At 38.6% G+C, this 17,612-nt stretch overlaps 1 protein-coding gene across 1 annotated transcript; it reads left to right on the plus strand.

Annotated features, from left to right (window-relative positions):
* The first annotated feature begins 795 nt into the window (after nt 1-795).
* On the plus strand, nt 796-15,764 carry LOC124613252 (mpv17-like protein). Its single transcript, XM_047141945.1, has 4 exons — nt 796-1,090; nt 1,209-1,528; nt 12,631-12,762; nt 14,787-15,764. Exons 2-4 carry the CDS (start codon nt 1,271-1,273, stop codon nt 14,952-14,954), a joined length of 558 nt encoding a protein of 185 aa, XP_046997901.1. The 5' UTR covers nt 796-1,090; nt 1,209-1,270; the 3' UTR covers nt 14,955-15,764.
* Nucleotides 15,765-17,612: the final 1,848 nt, after the last annotated feature.

The following is a 17,612-nucleotide window of genomic DNA, read 5'->3' on the forward strand; positions in this document are numbered from 1 at the left end:
TACTGAATTTACATTTGCCACGGTTCTTTCACTAGATTTTGATCTTAGAACGATTTCGTTTGCGTTTTTTCCTTTAACTTCGCAGCAGCAACATTTTTCAGGTCAAACAACGATTTTTTTTGCACTGAATACATAAAGACTCACTCTTTCTTTTATGTTTCTCGCGGGACTCGATTATCGTGTACCTATTTTTACCGTAATTTTACTTACTTTGTTTAAGATTAAGCCTATTATTATGCCACTAAGCTAACTTCTGACGTAAGTAAACACCAATTCCACACCTCCGCTGTCTAACAAATCAGAGTAAAATGACGACGGATCCACCTATGGGCTGTTGCTAAACCTCGTAAGCGATGTTGGGGGAAAGCAAGGAAATAGGATGGTTTTAACTTCTTAACTTATGCGTAAGCTGGCATGACAGTGTGCAAGTTGGGTGTTTCCACATGCAAGTTGTCTTACGGAATGATGGTGGGGGTATGCACGTGTAAGAAATTCATGCCTGAGGAAATCTGGCTTAAATAATTACATCACTCGAAGAACTGATAGCACGTGAAGAACCCTCTCAAGCTAATAAATAATGCACCTAGCCATCGACTAAACATGGGAGAAGTAGAGTTACATGACACACGGCTGTGGGACTTTAAACCACACGAAAGAAAACAGGGCAAACACTTCTAGAAAGGTCTTGTTGTTCGTAATAATATTATCTTACGCAATCGATCAGTGAACACAGCTGTCGATACAGGTTCGATAATAGCTACCAAAGATATGTTAAAGTTTTGAGGTTTATCTTTCGCGCATTCATTCTGCTGAAGGAAAAAAAAAAAGTTTGATGCAATTGATTGCCGAAATATGTGTTTATGTGAAGAATTAAGTGCTACCGCGGCAATAAAGTTATGTTGTGAGTTCAACGACAAGAAGACAACTGTACCTTTTGGGTATAATGATGTTGGACGTCGTTATAGCATTAGATAATCGATGCCGAAGTAGGCATACCTTACGCAAGTGGCCTTGTAATTTCATATTTTGCAATGGAAGTCAATTTCGGACCATGTGTAGGCCGAAGTACGGTTGAAGACTACAGGAACGAGTAAGTGCTGGGAAAATGTATTTGTTGAATCAAGCTACATCGTAACAGCGAGCGAAATATTTCACTTTTCACGGGTCGTAAAAGTCAAATATGTAAAGTGCTTTTTTTTTTTTTCTAGTTGGTGGCAGAATTCATGAAATCTGCAAATAATTGTAGGTTTTGGGAAGTGCAGCATCACTAATGAATTCGTTCGTGGGAAAACTATCGACCATCTCTCGGAAGTATCCTCTTCTTCGTGGGATGGCTTCCTATGCTGTCATTTGGCCAGCATCATCATTGTGTCAGCAGACTATATCGGGCAAGGAACACTACGACTACATGCAGGTGCTTCGATATGGCTTGTTCGGAACTTTATTCGTGGCGCCTACCTTACATACTTGGATGAAACTGGCAGCAGAAATGTGGCCAAGCATGACTGTGAAATCTGCTCTTGCAAAGGTAGTTTTTTTTATTACCTCAGTATAAAACAGTCCCTTTTGTGCCATTGCATAACCAGTACTCACAACTAGGTACTAATGAAGTAGGTGTATTACATAGTTGGGGATTTTATGTGTGGATGTTTATGTTGAGGCCCATGTTGGTAAGAAATATATTATTCTAGGAAGATTAATTCAGTTGTTGGTACCATGTCATAAGACCTACTTCTGGTAGTTACTCTGAGGCCAAAACCTTGAACGTTTCAAAGTTTTATTCGGAAGTGCCTCAGATTTGGGTTAAAGTGTGGTATTATGGCCCGCCCCCACCCCTGAAGCCTTTTTTGTGATGCTCTGTTGCACAGCCTGAGGTCTAGGTTATACGAAAAGACGACAATTTGGTCACAAGTTGGCAAAGCCAGCAAATGTGAAAACAGAATATGTGGTTGTGGTGACAAATTGACTGATGCTGAAGCCTTATATATAAGTATGCCATCTACTGAAAAATACAAGAGTCCAATATGTAACTTGTGCCCAGACTTGCAACTAAACTAAACAATCACAATCTGCAAACATAAATTTTCAGAGGAATAAATTACCCCAATTATGTAAGTATAATTGTGATATTCTGTATTAAATGAGTAAATGCATTGTTGCCCCCCCCTGAACTGGTATTAGCCTTTAAAATAATCGGGAATCAACTGCGTAAAATACATTGCCTTTATTATTTATTATTATTTCAAATCCCTGTACAAGCATTAGATTTTCCGCGATTACCCTAAATTGCTTAAGGCAAATGTTAGGACGGTCCTTTGAAAGAGCAAGTTTTACTTCATGCTTAAGCTATCTGAGCTTCCGATCTGTCTCTAATCATCTCATTGTTGACGGGAGGTTTGGCTTTTAGTGAAGTTTGAAAGGCAAGCTGAACTCCAGTTGTCAGACGAACTTGTAGGCCAGATGATAAAGTATTTGGAAAGGAGAAGGAAGTGCAGTGCTTAAATGTGCAAGAGGTTAGATACTGCAGCTTTGTGTCTGGGGCATGCTAGTTCCTAGCTGTCATTCCAGAAGAGTCTTTGGCATATTTGCCTGCTACAAGGTCAGTGAGGAGCAATTAGAGCATTTTTTATTACTTTTAAGAGTTACTAGGTTTACCTATAATCAAACCGTCTTAATTTCCACAACACAACTCAGAAAATTGTTGGTAGCTTGGTGCTGTGACAAATTAGTCTTCTAAAGAAAGTGTCAGTAATTGAGCCTTCAAGACAAAATTTTAATAGGCAGACACAAGTGAGTGGTTCATGATGTGGGTTCCTGTTGTCATGTCCTAGTTCATGAACCACGGGCAACATATGAGTGGCCAAGTAAGTGGGCCTGACAGTCGGGATACCAGTTACTTTGGAATAAGGCTGGGCATCTCGGACATAATTTGAGTCGTGGTCACCTTTGTGCTCAGACGGCAAAGACTACCAAATCCAACGGTTAGTTCCTCAATCGTTAAGGGGTAAAACTCAATGAGACTCGGGTCATGTAAGGCTAGCAACCTGCTTCCCTGGTACTTTAAATATGATGCTGGCAACAATCAGAGCAAAATGCCCTGGACCTTTGGAGGTGACGGAGTCCCACCTCTAATTGACAAAACAGGGACTCGTAAGATACGACTCGGCAAACGAATGGTAACGAAATGGGGGAGCTATTAATATCTATGGGGGCTACTCTGGGAAGAAGGTAGAGCTGGCAGAGGCTGCAAGTAAGATGGGGTTGGACATTCTGGCTGTTACTGACATTCGGGTAAGGGGTGAGAAAGAAGAGGAAGTGGGAGATTACAAGGTCTACCTGTCAGGAGTCAAAGTAGGAATAGCACAATGGGGTGTAGGGCTTTACATCAGGAAATAAATGGAACCCGCGTAGTTGCAATATTGCAATAAGGTATGTAGACGAACGACTGATGTGGATAGATTTGACAGTGTCTAGCAAGAAAATTAGGATAGTGTCAGTATATTCGCATTGTGAAGGGACAGATCAAGATAAGATGGATAGGTTTTATGACACACTCAGTGAGTTGTTAGAGTAAAGGACCAGGACAGTTTTCTGCTCTTGGGTGATTTTAACGCCAGGATTGGAAATCGAACAGAAGGGTATGAAAAGGTTATGGGTAAATTTGGAAAGGATATGGAGGCCAACAGGAACGGGAAACAACTCTTGGATTTCTGTGCCAGTATGGGCTTAGTAATCACAAACTCCTTTTTTAAACATAAGAACATTCACTGGTGTACTTGGGAAGGCAGGGGAACCAGATCTGTCATTGACTATATAACAACAGATCAGGAATTCAGGAAGGCTGTGAGGGACACATGTGTATCCAGGGGATTCTTCGATGACACTGATTTCTATTTAATCTGCAGTGAAATTGGTATTGTGAGGCCGAAAGTTCAGGTCAGGTCCATATGTAGGAGGATAAGAGTGGAGAATCTTCAGGATAAGGAAATCAGGCACAAGTACATAACAGTGATCTCAGAAAGGTACCAGTTAGTTGAATGTAGTCAATTACAGTCATTGGAAAAGGAATGGACAAGGTACAGTGACACAGTACTAGAAGTGGCTAAAGAATGTCTTGGAACAGTAATGTGTAAAGATAGGATGAAGCAAACAGCTTGGTGGAATGACACAGTCAAGCCAGCTTGTAAAAGGAAAGGCGGCGTATCATAAATGGCTACATACTAGAACTCAGGTAGACAGAGAAAGTTATATTGAAGAAAGAAACAAAGCCAAACAGTTAATTGCAGCATCCAAGAAGAAATCTTGGGAAAACTTTGGAAACAGGTTGGAGACTTTCGGTCAAGCTGCTGGAAAATCATTCTGGAGTGTAATTAGCAGTCTTCCAAAGGGAGATAAGAAGGAAATGACAAGTATTTTGGACAGGTCAGGAAAACTGCTGGTGAACCCTGTTGATGCCTTGGGCGAATGGAGGGAATATTTTGAAGAGTTGCTCAATGTAGGTGAAAATACGATCAGTAATGTTTCAGATTTCGATGTACAATGGGATAGGAATGATGATGGAAATAGGATCACATTTGAGGAAGTGGAGAATGGTCAATAGATTGCAGTGCAGTAAAGCGGCTGGGGTGGATGAAATTAAGTCGGAACTCATCAAATACAGTGGAATGTCAGGTCTTAAATGGCTACATAGGATAATTGAAATGGCGTGGGAGTCGGGACAGGTTCCATCAGACTGGACGAAAGTGGTAATCACACCAATCTTTAAACATGGAAACAGAAAAGATTGTAACAACTACAGAGGTATCTCTTTAATCAGCGTTGTGGGTAAAATTTTCTCAGATATTGTTGAAAGGAAAGTGTGAGTATTAGTTGGGGGAAAAACTGGATGAAAATCAGTGTGGGTTTAGGCCTCTTAGAGATTGTCAGGACCAGATAGCTAACGGCAAATAATGGAGAAGTGTTATGAGTGGAACAGGGAATTGTATCTATGCTTTATAGATCTAGAAAAGGCATATGACTGGACTCCTAGGAGGAAGTTATTGTCTGCTCTACAAGATTATGGAATAGGAGGCAAGCTTTTGCAAGCAATTAAAGGTCTTTACATAGATAGGCAGGCAGCAGTTAGAGTTGACGGTAAATTGAGTTCATGGTTCAGAGTAGGTTCAGGGGTAAGACAAGGCTGCAACATGTCTCCACTGTTGTTCATGTTATTTATGAATCATGTGTTGAAAACAATAGACTGACTGGGTGAGATTAAGATATGTGAACACAAAATAAACAGTCTCGCGTATGCGGATGACTTAGTTGTGATGGCAGATTCGATTGAAAGTTGCAAAGTAATATTTCAGAGCTAGATCAGAAATGTAAGGACTATGGTATGAAGATTAGCATCTCCAAAATGAAAGTAATGTCAGTGGGAAAGAGATATAAACAGATTGAGTGCCAAATAGGAGGAACAAAGTTAAAACAGGTGGACGGTTTCAAGTACTTAGGATGCATATTCTCACAGGATGGCAACACAGTGAAAGAACTGGAAGCGAGGTGTAGCAAAGCTAATGCAGTGAGTGCTGCGCTATGATCTACTGTCTTCTGCAAAAAGGAAGTCAGTACCAAGACTAAGTTACCTGTCCACCATTCAACCTTTCGACCAACTTTATTGTATGGGAGCGAAAGCTGGGAGGATTCAGGTTACCTTATCAATAAGGTTGAGGTTACGGATATGAAAGTAGCTAGGATGATTGCAGGTACTAGTAGATGGGAACAATGGCAGGAGGGTGTCCACAATGAGGAAATCAAAGAAAAACTGGGAATGAACTCTAAGATGTAGCAGTCAGGGTGAACAGGCTTAGATGGTGGGGTCATGTTACACGCATGGGAGAAGCAAAGGTTACCCAAGAGACTCATGGGTTCAGCAGTAGAGGGTAGGAGGAGCCGGGGAAGACCAAGGAGAAGGTACCTGGATTCGGTTAAGAATGATTTTGAAGTAATAGGCTTAATATCAGAAAAGGCGCCAATGTTAGCACTGAATAGGGGATCATGGAGGAATTTTATAAGGGCAACTATGCTCCAGACTGAACGCTGAAAGACATAATCAGTCTTAAATGATGATGGTGATCATGAGACACAAGTGATCACTTTTACTGAATGAACTAGTGGGTCAGTCCATATCAAATCAAACCAAGTTTGGTTAATTTTTGGACCGTGTTGTAATAACATTTTGCTCATAAAATTCTACCCGTTACCAATAAATATGAACTACATATGTTTTAATTGCTGTTACTTTTATTTGACAGTCCTCGTTTTGGGTTAAGTAACAGGTTTTGGCATTACAGTGATGTTCGGTTCCACCCATCTCCTTTGAGCCAGGATATCATCAAGATGGGGGAAACCTCTGCTTCACAATATGGCAAGTATAACATCACTGAAGGCAAGCATGAATAAAAAGATGTGAGTATGTTTCACTCCTGCAATGAAACAAAACTAACTGGACAACCATGGGAAGTAGGGTTTTAGGGCGGGAACGATTCAAATATATGACAATACAAAAAACAGCCCCATCGGAAAACAAATGTTATCCAAAATCATGAAACCCATAGGAATCTTACATTTCACTTGACCTATACAGTTCAAATGAAGTCTCCCCCCCACCCCGACCCAAGGGGGGGGGGGGGGGGGGGGGGGGGGAAAAAAAAAAAAAATACACATCCAGCTCCAAAACAATGTATCATAAAAGTCCCTTCACCTATATAGGTCAAAAGAGGACAATGATCCCAAAAGCCAACACACAAATCGAAAACCCAAAACGCCCAGATTTACATGATTAAAATTAAAATACAAACAAAAAAAAAAAAAAAACTATACACCAAAACAAACAAACCATACATGATGCATTTGCCAGCCACAATCACCGACAAATAGAGCTAGGTTCGCCAGACACCCCTTCTATGCCCCGTGAAGTGAAGTGGTCTTACACACACACACACACACACACACACACACACGCACACGCACACACACAGTGAGAAAGAGAGAGAGCAAGGCAAAATTCTCCAAATAATTGCAACCCACTCAATATGACTCGTGAACACAACACCCACAAAGAAAAAGACCAAACAAAAAATAAAACCATTCAAAACAAGTTCTCAAAAAACAACTCTCAAATATGACAGGATGAATGATAATAAAAATAATACACAAGGAAGACAATCTCCCTGATTACCAACATAGATCTCTAACAAGGTCCCCCATCAGGTAGATCACCAAATATTGTCTCAGTGACACCACCACGCAGTAGGCCCTGGTCGGAGAAACCATCATTCTAGTGAGCTTCATATGCTCACTACACATGACACTTCATGTAGTTAGCAGTCAATCCAAGAATGGTGTAAAAACCTTATAATCGACCAGTGCAACTTGGAGTGAATAACTATTAAATTTTTCTGTCATAGCCATCGGTAAAAAAAAACACACACACAACACTAATCACAATTAACAAACACTCATGTGCTCCACCAAAACAATAAATCGACATAACTCCCTGGTGACAAGGCAGATTCTTCCAACCACAGCTTCACACAATCATTACACAAAGTCAAATGACCAAATACTACACATAAAACAAACAACTTGAAAATGAACACCCACGATAAGAGCGTGTGATGAAATACAGCAACACGCCATATACAAACACGACCTGACTCAAAAACACAGCACCATGATGACGTCACACAACACACTTATGTTGTGAGTCAAAGCAGACAGGTGGGATTGAACGCTTCCCTTAATATGGACGTTTCTCATGTTGACTACTGTAGCATTTGAAATGGCCATTGTAGGATGAAACTGATTATGATCATATCATAAAATGTGATTGTGTCTAACATAATCAGAGCAACATGAGTTCACGAGAAAAATTGGATTTCTGTTTATGGTGTGTATTCTGCAGGCTTTGTAAACCTGTGCTAATATTTTGTTCATGGGTCTAGTGTAGCAGGGGATACAACCCATCGGCTTTGAACAATGACGTCACAAGTCGCCAGAGAGCATGTATTACAAAGATGAAAGAGCTGAGGAGAATGTTGAGAAACAAAGGAATACGAGAGAGATAAACATTGATCTTGTCAAAAGCCGAGAAACGATTCTTCTTACAAGGGAACGTCCCCATCGCACCCCCCTCAGATTTAGTTATAAGTTGGCACAGTGGATAGGCCTTGATAAACTGAACACAGATCAGTTGAGAAAACAGGAAGAAGTTGTGTGGAACTGTGAAAAAATAAGCAAAATATACAAACTGAGTAGTCAAGGGGCTACATAAGCACCATAATGGACTATGTGAGATCAGGAGCGCCGTGGTAGCGTGAGCAGCTGGAGAGCGAGAGGTCCTTGGTTCAAGTCTTCCCTCGACTGAAAATTTTACTTTCTTTATTTTTGCATAGTTATTATCTGTCCGTTCGTTCATTGACATCTCTGTTCACTGTAATAAGTTTAGTGTCTGTGTTTTGCGACCGCATCGCAAAACCGTGCGGTTAGTAGACGAAAGGACGTGCCTCTCCAATGGGAACAGAAAACATTTGTCGCAAGGTCATAGGTCAACCGATTCCTCCACAGGAAAACACATCTGATATATTCTATACGACACTGGTGACGGCATGTGCGCCACATGACAGGAATATATTGTCGACCCACCTAACTTGTACACTTGGCGAATGGGTAAAAAGATTCTTCTACCTTGCCCGATTTAGGTTTTCTTGTGGATTTGATAATCACTCCCAAAAAAGTGATGAAAACATAAGAGTTTGTCACATAAACTGAAAATAAAAAATTAAACTTTTCACTCGGTGGTAGATTTGAACCTAGGACCTTTCGTTCCGCAGCTGCTCACGTTACCACGAGACCACAGTGCTCCTGCGTTCCTATTGTACTTAATGTTGCCTATCTTCCCTTGAACTACTCAGTTTGTATATTTTGCTTATTTTTTCACAGTTCCACACAACTTCTTCCTGTTTTCTCAATTGATCTGTGTTCAGTTTTTCAAGGCCTATCCACTGTGCCAACTTATAACTACATCTGAGGGGGGTGCGATGGGGAGGTTCCCTTGTTAGTGTTGTAGCTCCCTTCAGTAGCTGATAAGTGTTTTTTGAAAGCTGTTATGTTTTAGTTTAGTTTTTTTATTGATTGCTTAATGAAGTAGGATCAGTTTATTCTATCTCGTGAGATTTTTTTTTTTTTTTTTTTTTAAAGCCAAAAAACACTTATCAGCAACTGAAGCATCTGTATCTTAGGATCAGTTTATTCTATCTCGTGAGATTTTTTTTTTAATAAGCCAAAAAACACTTATCAGCTACTGAAGCATATTGGTGGAATAAGAAACTGAAATATGGTAAAATAGTGAAATATAGATAAACGATCGCTTTTAGATTCACATTCAATTATTTTAATGATAGCGCTTATTAGAACACAGAACTGCTTTATTATCTATGCCTCGAAGTGAAGACATTACTATCTACGACTAAGGAAAGACGTCATTGTTCAAAGCCGATGGGTCGTATCCCCTGCTACACTAGACCCTTGTTTATTATAACATATACAAGATACAATTCTATCACATTTTCCCTATTTAATGTATTCAGATTGTTTAATCTATTGATGTATCTGCTATCTCTCATAGAACTTATTTTTTTTTATAAAATACTTTGTAGTTTGTGTAAAGGTGAACAATATTAATAAAATTGTAGTCTTGGTGTCTGCAGCTGTTGCAATGCATTCCAATGTAGGTAACAACTTGCATGTTGAATGATGGGAACTGAATAAGGCGATTTGTGAATGGTTGTTGGTAGCCAGTCAGAGTGCCCATTCAGAGTTTCCTATGCTTCGCAAATAAAGTTACCTGCAATTTGCTGTAGGAAAGTTCTTGCAGAATGTAAATACTTTTGGGTTGAAGGAGTTCTCTCATGGAAAAATGAAAGCATTGAGTTGTTGATAGACACAAACAAAAGAAAGAAAACTTTATTTTGTTTTAATAGGTTAAAATTTAACATAATTGGAGATTTCGGCAAAATTGGAAGTAAGACCAAGTTGGTTGTTGCAATGACAAACATATATCACGTGCTGAGACTTGTTAACCTCATCAACTTACAAGGTAACTGTCACAGTCCAGAGTAGCCTAGGCCTTGTGCTGCACTGCAGATCAGTCTGTCAGCACATCTAGTTTTCTTCCATTCATACAAAAAACAAATGTGATCAGTTGGCTACCATATGGTATCACCCATTGACTAAGAACAATGTCAACGAATTACCAACATCAGCATGTAATGCAAGAGACAGGAATGCTGTAAGTGCACTCAAGCCAGTTTGATTTCATGTATACATACTTCGTGTCTACAGTTTAATGTTGTATATAGCCATAAAATATTATGTATACACTTCAGAATCACTTGTGGTATAATGTTTTTCTTTTCTAAAAGAGAGGGGTTGCTGGACACTGAAGTGTCAGTGGAAATGATACTTTCCAATTACTACAGTAGCATCTAGTGGAAATTTAAAATATTTAACTGCTCCAAGACTGTCAGTAATATTGAAAGTTTCACAGTGTATTGTGCAGTATGTTGATGAATCTAGTAAAATTAGATTGTATTTCACAAACAGCTTAAGAGTGTATAGCCTCTGCCCAATATTGTATATCTTTGTCAGTTGGTCTCATATGGAAAACTGTTGATTTTGCATGATGCATTGTGAAGGAAAATGGCTTTGACATCAGCAGAATACACCTTCATTTAAGAGTTGTTGGAAGCGTAGAGGGGTTTTCCAGCCCTATGGTTTATCGAATGAAATGAGTATAGTAACTGGCAAAAGAAAACAGATAAGTACAAACAGTTATCAAAATATAGAGAAATATACACAGAAGCAGGTAAGCTTTAATTAGTAAAGAAATGAAATTCATTCTGGACAAATTATAGGAAAGTGCTGGAAAGAATTAAGAATGCGTCAATAAGCAGAGCTGCTGCTGAAAAGTTACTTGAGACAACACTTTCATACTTTGATGCCTTGAAGGACACACAAATTTTTATCGAAAATTAAATAAAAAAATTTGTGCATTTGGTTTTAAAATTGGATCCAAATAAGTATTGTGTAGATTTAATGACAATTATAGATGCAACCATTTCCAATAGTAAATCAAATGAGTGAATATCCATTCTCAGAAAGTTCCAATAATTATTTGGCTCTCTAATCCTCGAGTCACATAGTAAATTTTCATGTGCCAATCTTTCTCTCATCTTATATCTTTTCTTCATCCATCTATGCTTCCTCTTTTCCTGATGAGCACAAAACCAGCCCAAGAGCCAAATAACAGCTAGTGGCTGTATCCTCGCATGTTTTGCACATTCTAGGTTTGACACCAATATTGTGAATATTGATGTGCTGTCTGGAGCCAACCATCAATATATTGCCTAATATTACTGCTAGTCTAGTGTTCGCATTAGTCTTAGTACGACCCCTTCCTCACCTTGAGCAATGTAAAAGTTAGCCAGAATTTATTAATGACAAATACAGAACTGTAATTTTGTGATGTGATGTTTAAATACTTGGTGAATTCATACATGTTTAAAATTTTATGGCTGAAGTGATAAGAAAAGCTCTTTCAGAAAAATAATTCAGGATCTGATACAGGAACTGAATGCTCTTATGTTTATTATAAGAATAACATTGACACTCCCTGTCACTGAGATGGGAAACTTGTTTACTTTGCGCATTTTTATTCAAATATGTTGACCAATAAAACAACCTGTCAGCTTTGACTAGTGATGCTACCAATCAATATGACAATATCATAGAATCACACTATTGTACCTACAAAAGTTTTGGGGACCACAACAGGAACACAGGGCTTTTGGGTAGGGATTTTCTTTTTGTTGATACTTTAAAAAACATCAAAAACTTTGAAATAGCCTACAAAATTCAGAAAACAAGGGTTTTCTCTGGGATCATAAATATACCTACAGAATGTGCAGTGTGTATATGAAAATACTTTCTGGCACATTTATAGGCAGACCACTCGAACACACAACAAACTCTCATTCCACCATATGTAGACTTATAGCTGTCTACTGATAAGGGTTACTACAACCTCTGTTTAGTCACAGTAGTGGCATCACTGGTCAAAGCAGAACAACTGTATCATCTTTTCACACTTATGTCCAGTGGTAGCATAGGGTGGGAAAACTATTGTGCATTCGCAAGTAATAATTTTAGATAAAAAAAGGGCAATGTTAGTCTGTAATTTAGCACAGCCCATTTTTCAAACATCTCTCAATTATCTCCCTGCCATCCCTACAGATATGGTCCCTCATGGGCTTTGTGGCTGACAAAGACCCATTCAAAAGGAACTGCTACATTCATTCAGTGTGGAACAAACAGTTTGCACTTGCAACATTCACATCCTATGCCTGATGTATATCTGTGTGCACACAAGAGCGAGCCATCAGAGTAATAAATTCCCATTATATTCTACTATTTACTCAAGAGCACTGGGTTTGCCCCTAAAGTGAATGATGCTGGTGAAAGTCATTGTATATACAAACAGCGACACATATTACTGACTTGACACTAAATATCTTGCTTTCTTTTTCACAGGCAGTAGTTGAACAGTTTTCTTATGGACCTGCAGCTTGTATTTGTTTCTTCTATGGTATGAGCCTTCTTGAAGGAAAATCAATGAAAGAAGCTGCATTTGAAGTTCAAACAAAATTTGTTCCAACATACAAGGTAAATTTCCAACAAAATGGTTTCACATTTGAGTTTCTATTGTTACTAACTGATTAAGAGGGATTATTTTTCTGCAGATGCCAAAAAGAACACATATTGAAAGACAATGCTACACAGAATGACATGCTTCCTTTTTCTGCGTGCTTCATGTTAGTCTTCCCCTCCCCATATTGGTTACTGCAATTGAAGTACCACGAATTAATCGGCTAAAAGACTTTTAGTGTCAGGTTAGTTTTTCTGAAACAGATGGGAAACATCTGAAATAAATTTATTCATGATCATTACATCACATACCATATTTGAATAGGAAGTATATCAGCTATGAATAACACATCTTGCACCATCATTAAGACATTACTGAAAACTCACACCATCTGCACTTGATGTGAGATCCCTAATTTCCATCCTGTTAAAGAATAACTATAGAACGACATTAGGAAGTCATGGGTAGAGTACAAAATACAAACAATGACAGGAGTCATTGTTACAAACCACACTCAGTATAGTTGTGGCTTTAAACAGTATATTATCTCATCGACAAAATTTAACTCATGACTCAGCTTTTGGACAGTGTCCTTCCTAGAGGCTTAAACACAGTGATAGCACTGTGCTGCAACCTCTGCTCAGTTGTCATGTGAGGTATCCACTAATCAGCTGGCTGCCACCAAACTGACCTAGAGCAAAGTTCACTTCCCACACCACATGCTCTACTTTAATAGTTGTTTCACATCCTGTGTAATCTGAATCCTCCCATCATCAAACAGCAAGTTCTCATTTGAGCAATTAAAGGAAACTGTTCTTACAACACACATTTATAGCCCACAGCTCCCTGGCTCCATATCTACTAGCTTCTGCCCTCCACATACTCCACAATTGACTCTAGGTCATTTGATCTATTCACTGTTTTCTCTGCACCTTTCCTTTTCCTCTCTTTAACCATACTTGCTCCTCCTCTACCATACTATTACGTTTGTGTAAGACACTCGATTTTGCCTTCTGCAAAAGAGCCCTCACCTGTGCCACTTACTATACTGTCACCTTTTTGCTTCCCTCCATAGCTATCACTCACACCCCCCTTCATTATTCATCTCACCCAACACAAGCCTAGTCTGTTATGCCTCAGATTTCTCCACGTGACATTAATGAAAGTACACAAAGTAAACAAACATTCTGACAGCGACATTAGCGCACACAGAACAAAACTTACTGAAACTAAGCTTGTTGGATTTCCAATAAAATTTCAATGTGTACAAGTACAGAATTGCAAATTTGTCATCTGTATTTAAGTTCTTTGTGGTCTACTGGTAATAGAAGTTTGAATTCTGTAGTGCACTGACTGGAATGAATGTGCATTTTTTTAAATAGTTACTATTTTCAAGAAACTGAACAATAGTTTCAGTGAACTTTTCAGTTACCAGTCCTTAAGCAAAGCAGCCTCAAGTAGAGGATGTTGTGCCTCTGGTTGGTGTGATAATTACTGCATCATAAGCAAAGAGAATTATTTATGAATTATAATCATGCAGTGGAACTTATTTCTGTATAACAGAATTAGCAGTGAACTCAGTTTCAATCTTAATGGAACAGTGGCTGTAATTTTTACTCATTCACTGAAGTACTGTTTTGAACAAGTCTTTGCTCACCATGAAAACCTCCTCCTTAATAACTGCATGTGAAGTAAACATATTACTAATTAAATCACATTATGACATAGAATTTAATGTCATTGAAGCATCGTATTGTGTATTCGGTGAATTGATACATGGTATTTTCTGTGGAAAAGTGTTTTGAAACCTGACTTGGCCCTTACGACAAAATCTGTTTGAAGCTTGGACGTTGAATGCTCCTTTTAGTAGACTAATTGGCATGTTTTTCAGCATATGTAGATTAGAGTGCTTTTTCTCTATAGTCCTATGTGCATAATTCATTTGTCAGTATTTTTATTTCTGTTCAATAAGCAAAAAATATATTATTATTGAATTTTCCTTGAGACATTATAGGGAAAATATATTATGTCATGATTACAGTATGGAGTTCTCATCTGGCCTGTTGCTGCAACCGTCAACTATACATTTGTGCCTGAAAGAAACAGAGTTCCTTTCATAAGTTTATGCAGTTTTCTTTGGACCAACTTCTTGGCATTCATGAAAGAATTGGAAGCAAAACGTCTTCTTCAACTGAAAACACCACTATAATGTTTTCTAGCCACAACAAAATAGTATTTATAATTATCAGCTTGTAATATATGTGTATGAAACATTCCTGATAAATTTCTCATAAAACAAAAATAACATTGCAAGAGATTGCTGTTATATTGTTTTACCAGATAAAAAATTTCCAAATGGTGACAGGTAATTCTCTTTTTTTAACATCACTCAAAATACAAATAGCTAATAATAGCTATTGTTTGTTTCTGTATGATGGAATTCATAAGCAGTTACATGTATGTTAGTAAGAAGAAAACTAAAATAGTGTGTGTTTATTGGGGAAAAATTTACCTGAAGTTGGCTCTAACAATTTTTGAACTTAGTAAATAATTGCTTAAAACCCTAATTGTTAAATCCAGCAATATGTAGTGGTGACAACAGAATTATGTTCAGATATCTGATATTACTGTATTATTAATTTTATTACCAATTTTTGTGTGTGTGTGTGTGTGTGTGTGTGTGTGTGTGTGTGTGTGCGTGTGTGTGTGCGTGCGTGCGTGCGTGCGTGCGTGCGCGTGCATGCGTGTGTGCGTGCATGTGTTTAATATCATGATTTAGAAATAAATCTGTAGCCACTACCTATATTTTAAAAACATGGATTGTTGTCATTTGGTATCAGTTTCATGTAGCACAGTCAATATGTTGTTTACAACTTGAATGAAGTCATACTGTTCCTTGCAATGCTGATATTGCCTGTTTTGAAGTATTCAAAGAAATCTCATTGAATAAGTGTCACCAGTATTAAAAAATTTTGACATACATTAGCACAAATACATTTGTTGATTACAGTGACTGTAATTATTATTATTTTATTATTATTACCCATGAACTGCTATTTCCATCATTTCTACAATTACTGTAAATATATTCCCGTGATAACAGATTCTGCTGACAAATTTTGAGTATATCATAGCGGCACATTGCTGCAATAAGACTATTCATGGTTGCAGCAGGAAGCTCACCCAGGGATGACAACTGGAGAGACACATGTGTAGGGTAATACTTCCACACCTACGGCATTCAGTAAGCCACGTGTCATCTATATTGTGCCAATAGTTTAACAACTTCGGAAGATCAGTTGTAACAGAGTTCAATTTAGTGATCCAAGGTGGCAGAGGCAGGGAGTGCCACCAGCTTTCTGGAACTATAGGCTTGTATGTGCTTCAGCAGCTTCTTCATTGTGCAGTTTTGGAATGCCCTATATCACAGGTATTTTAATCTTCCAGATAGTGAGAATGGTTTAAAAACTCGGGTTCAAAGAAGGGGTGTATAGCTATTGGGTTATAAGTCTTAAATGGACAACCTATGGGGAACTTGCCACACAACAGTTGTATAAGGCTTGTATAGATAAGTAGGGCTCTGTCAGGATTAAGCATTATATTTCCAGCTGCTCATGGAAACACCGTGACATCCAATTCAACATGCTAAATGGGAGGGCTGTACTGTTTGGGACAGGTAACACCCGCTGAACATGAAAGGGCTTCAGATAAGACAGCCAAGATAGGGTAACGGTTGCACTATGCCAAGCTAAACAGTTTGACAACAGAGGTATTGAATGAGTATCAAATTGTGATTTGAAATGAACAATGCCCTTAAGTTCTAACAAGGTGTCATATGTGGATACATAATGCATTTGGATGTCAGAAAGAGGAGGAGTGGGAAGATGATGGCATGACAGAAACCCAAATGTAATGAAGCAGGTAGGTGGTGAGTTAGGTAAGACAGTTGATTTTTTGTGCATTGTTGCCTGAGTATGCAGCACTTGGCTTCATCTGCCTGAAGTTGAGATCATATCTCTTATGTTGCTCTGCTTAGTGTCAATATATTTTACACATCACCACAGCGTACAATGTACAGACAGCACGCGGAGGTGCACATAAAGAGAACTGTTGTTCAGTTATTGTTCTACGTGAACTGCAAAGGGGAAAATGCTATTCTGGAAATCACTAAAGTTTCTCTGCATGAAAAGAATATTCAGGAGAAAATTTACAAAGATATTATCAGATTTTGAAGGTGAGGAAAATAAAAAAACTTACCAATAACACTGTTTGCTTTTAGAATGTATTGGGTTCAGGACATGCCATAGAAGTGAAGCTTCTACTACATATCGCAAGTGTATGTTGTGTTTACAAGAAAAATGTTTCAAATTGCCAGGGGAGTGGTGTAATAATAGTAGTCATCTTCATAAATTATGCATTCCCCTCTTTGCCTTTGCCTCTGCCTCTCGACAACAGCCTACAAACTGTTACTGTTATAGTGTATGTTTCCTGTATCTGCTTCCCTATAATCTAATCAACCAAGTGAGTCTAGCCATAGTGCACAACTCCTCCATCTTTTTCTTCTTGGGGGGGGGGGGGGGGGGAGGGGGATAGTGTCTGCTGTCATGTAATCCAAGGTCAAGTTGTTGATTGCCTCTTGTTCGGTTAGTTTTGTTTGAATGTGAATCAGATCATGTGCTTCAGCACTGGCTTCGTGTTATCAGTTTTTCAGTATGCTCTCCATACCTGTCCCACACTGCTCCGTGGAAAGTGGAGAGTGATCTACATTCGTGACCACTTCCTACTGTGGAAATATCCTCTAGATAGAGCAGTGCTGAAAGAAACTCTCTATGATGGTGCACAAGAAGGTAAACTGGACACTATAAAC

This window comes from Schistocerca americana, chromosome 1 (assembly GCF_021461395.2).
Source record: "Schistocerca americana isolate TAMUIC-IGC-003095 chromosome 1, iqSchAmer2.1, whole genome shotgun sequence".
Taxonomy (NCBI): domain Eukaryota; kingdom Metazoa; phylum Arthropoda; class Insecta; order Orthoptera; family Acrididae; genus Schistocerca; species Schistocerca americana.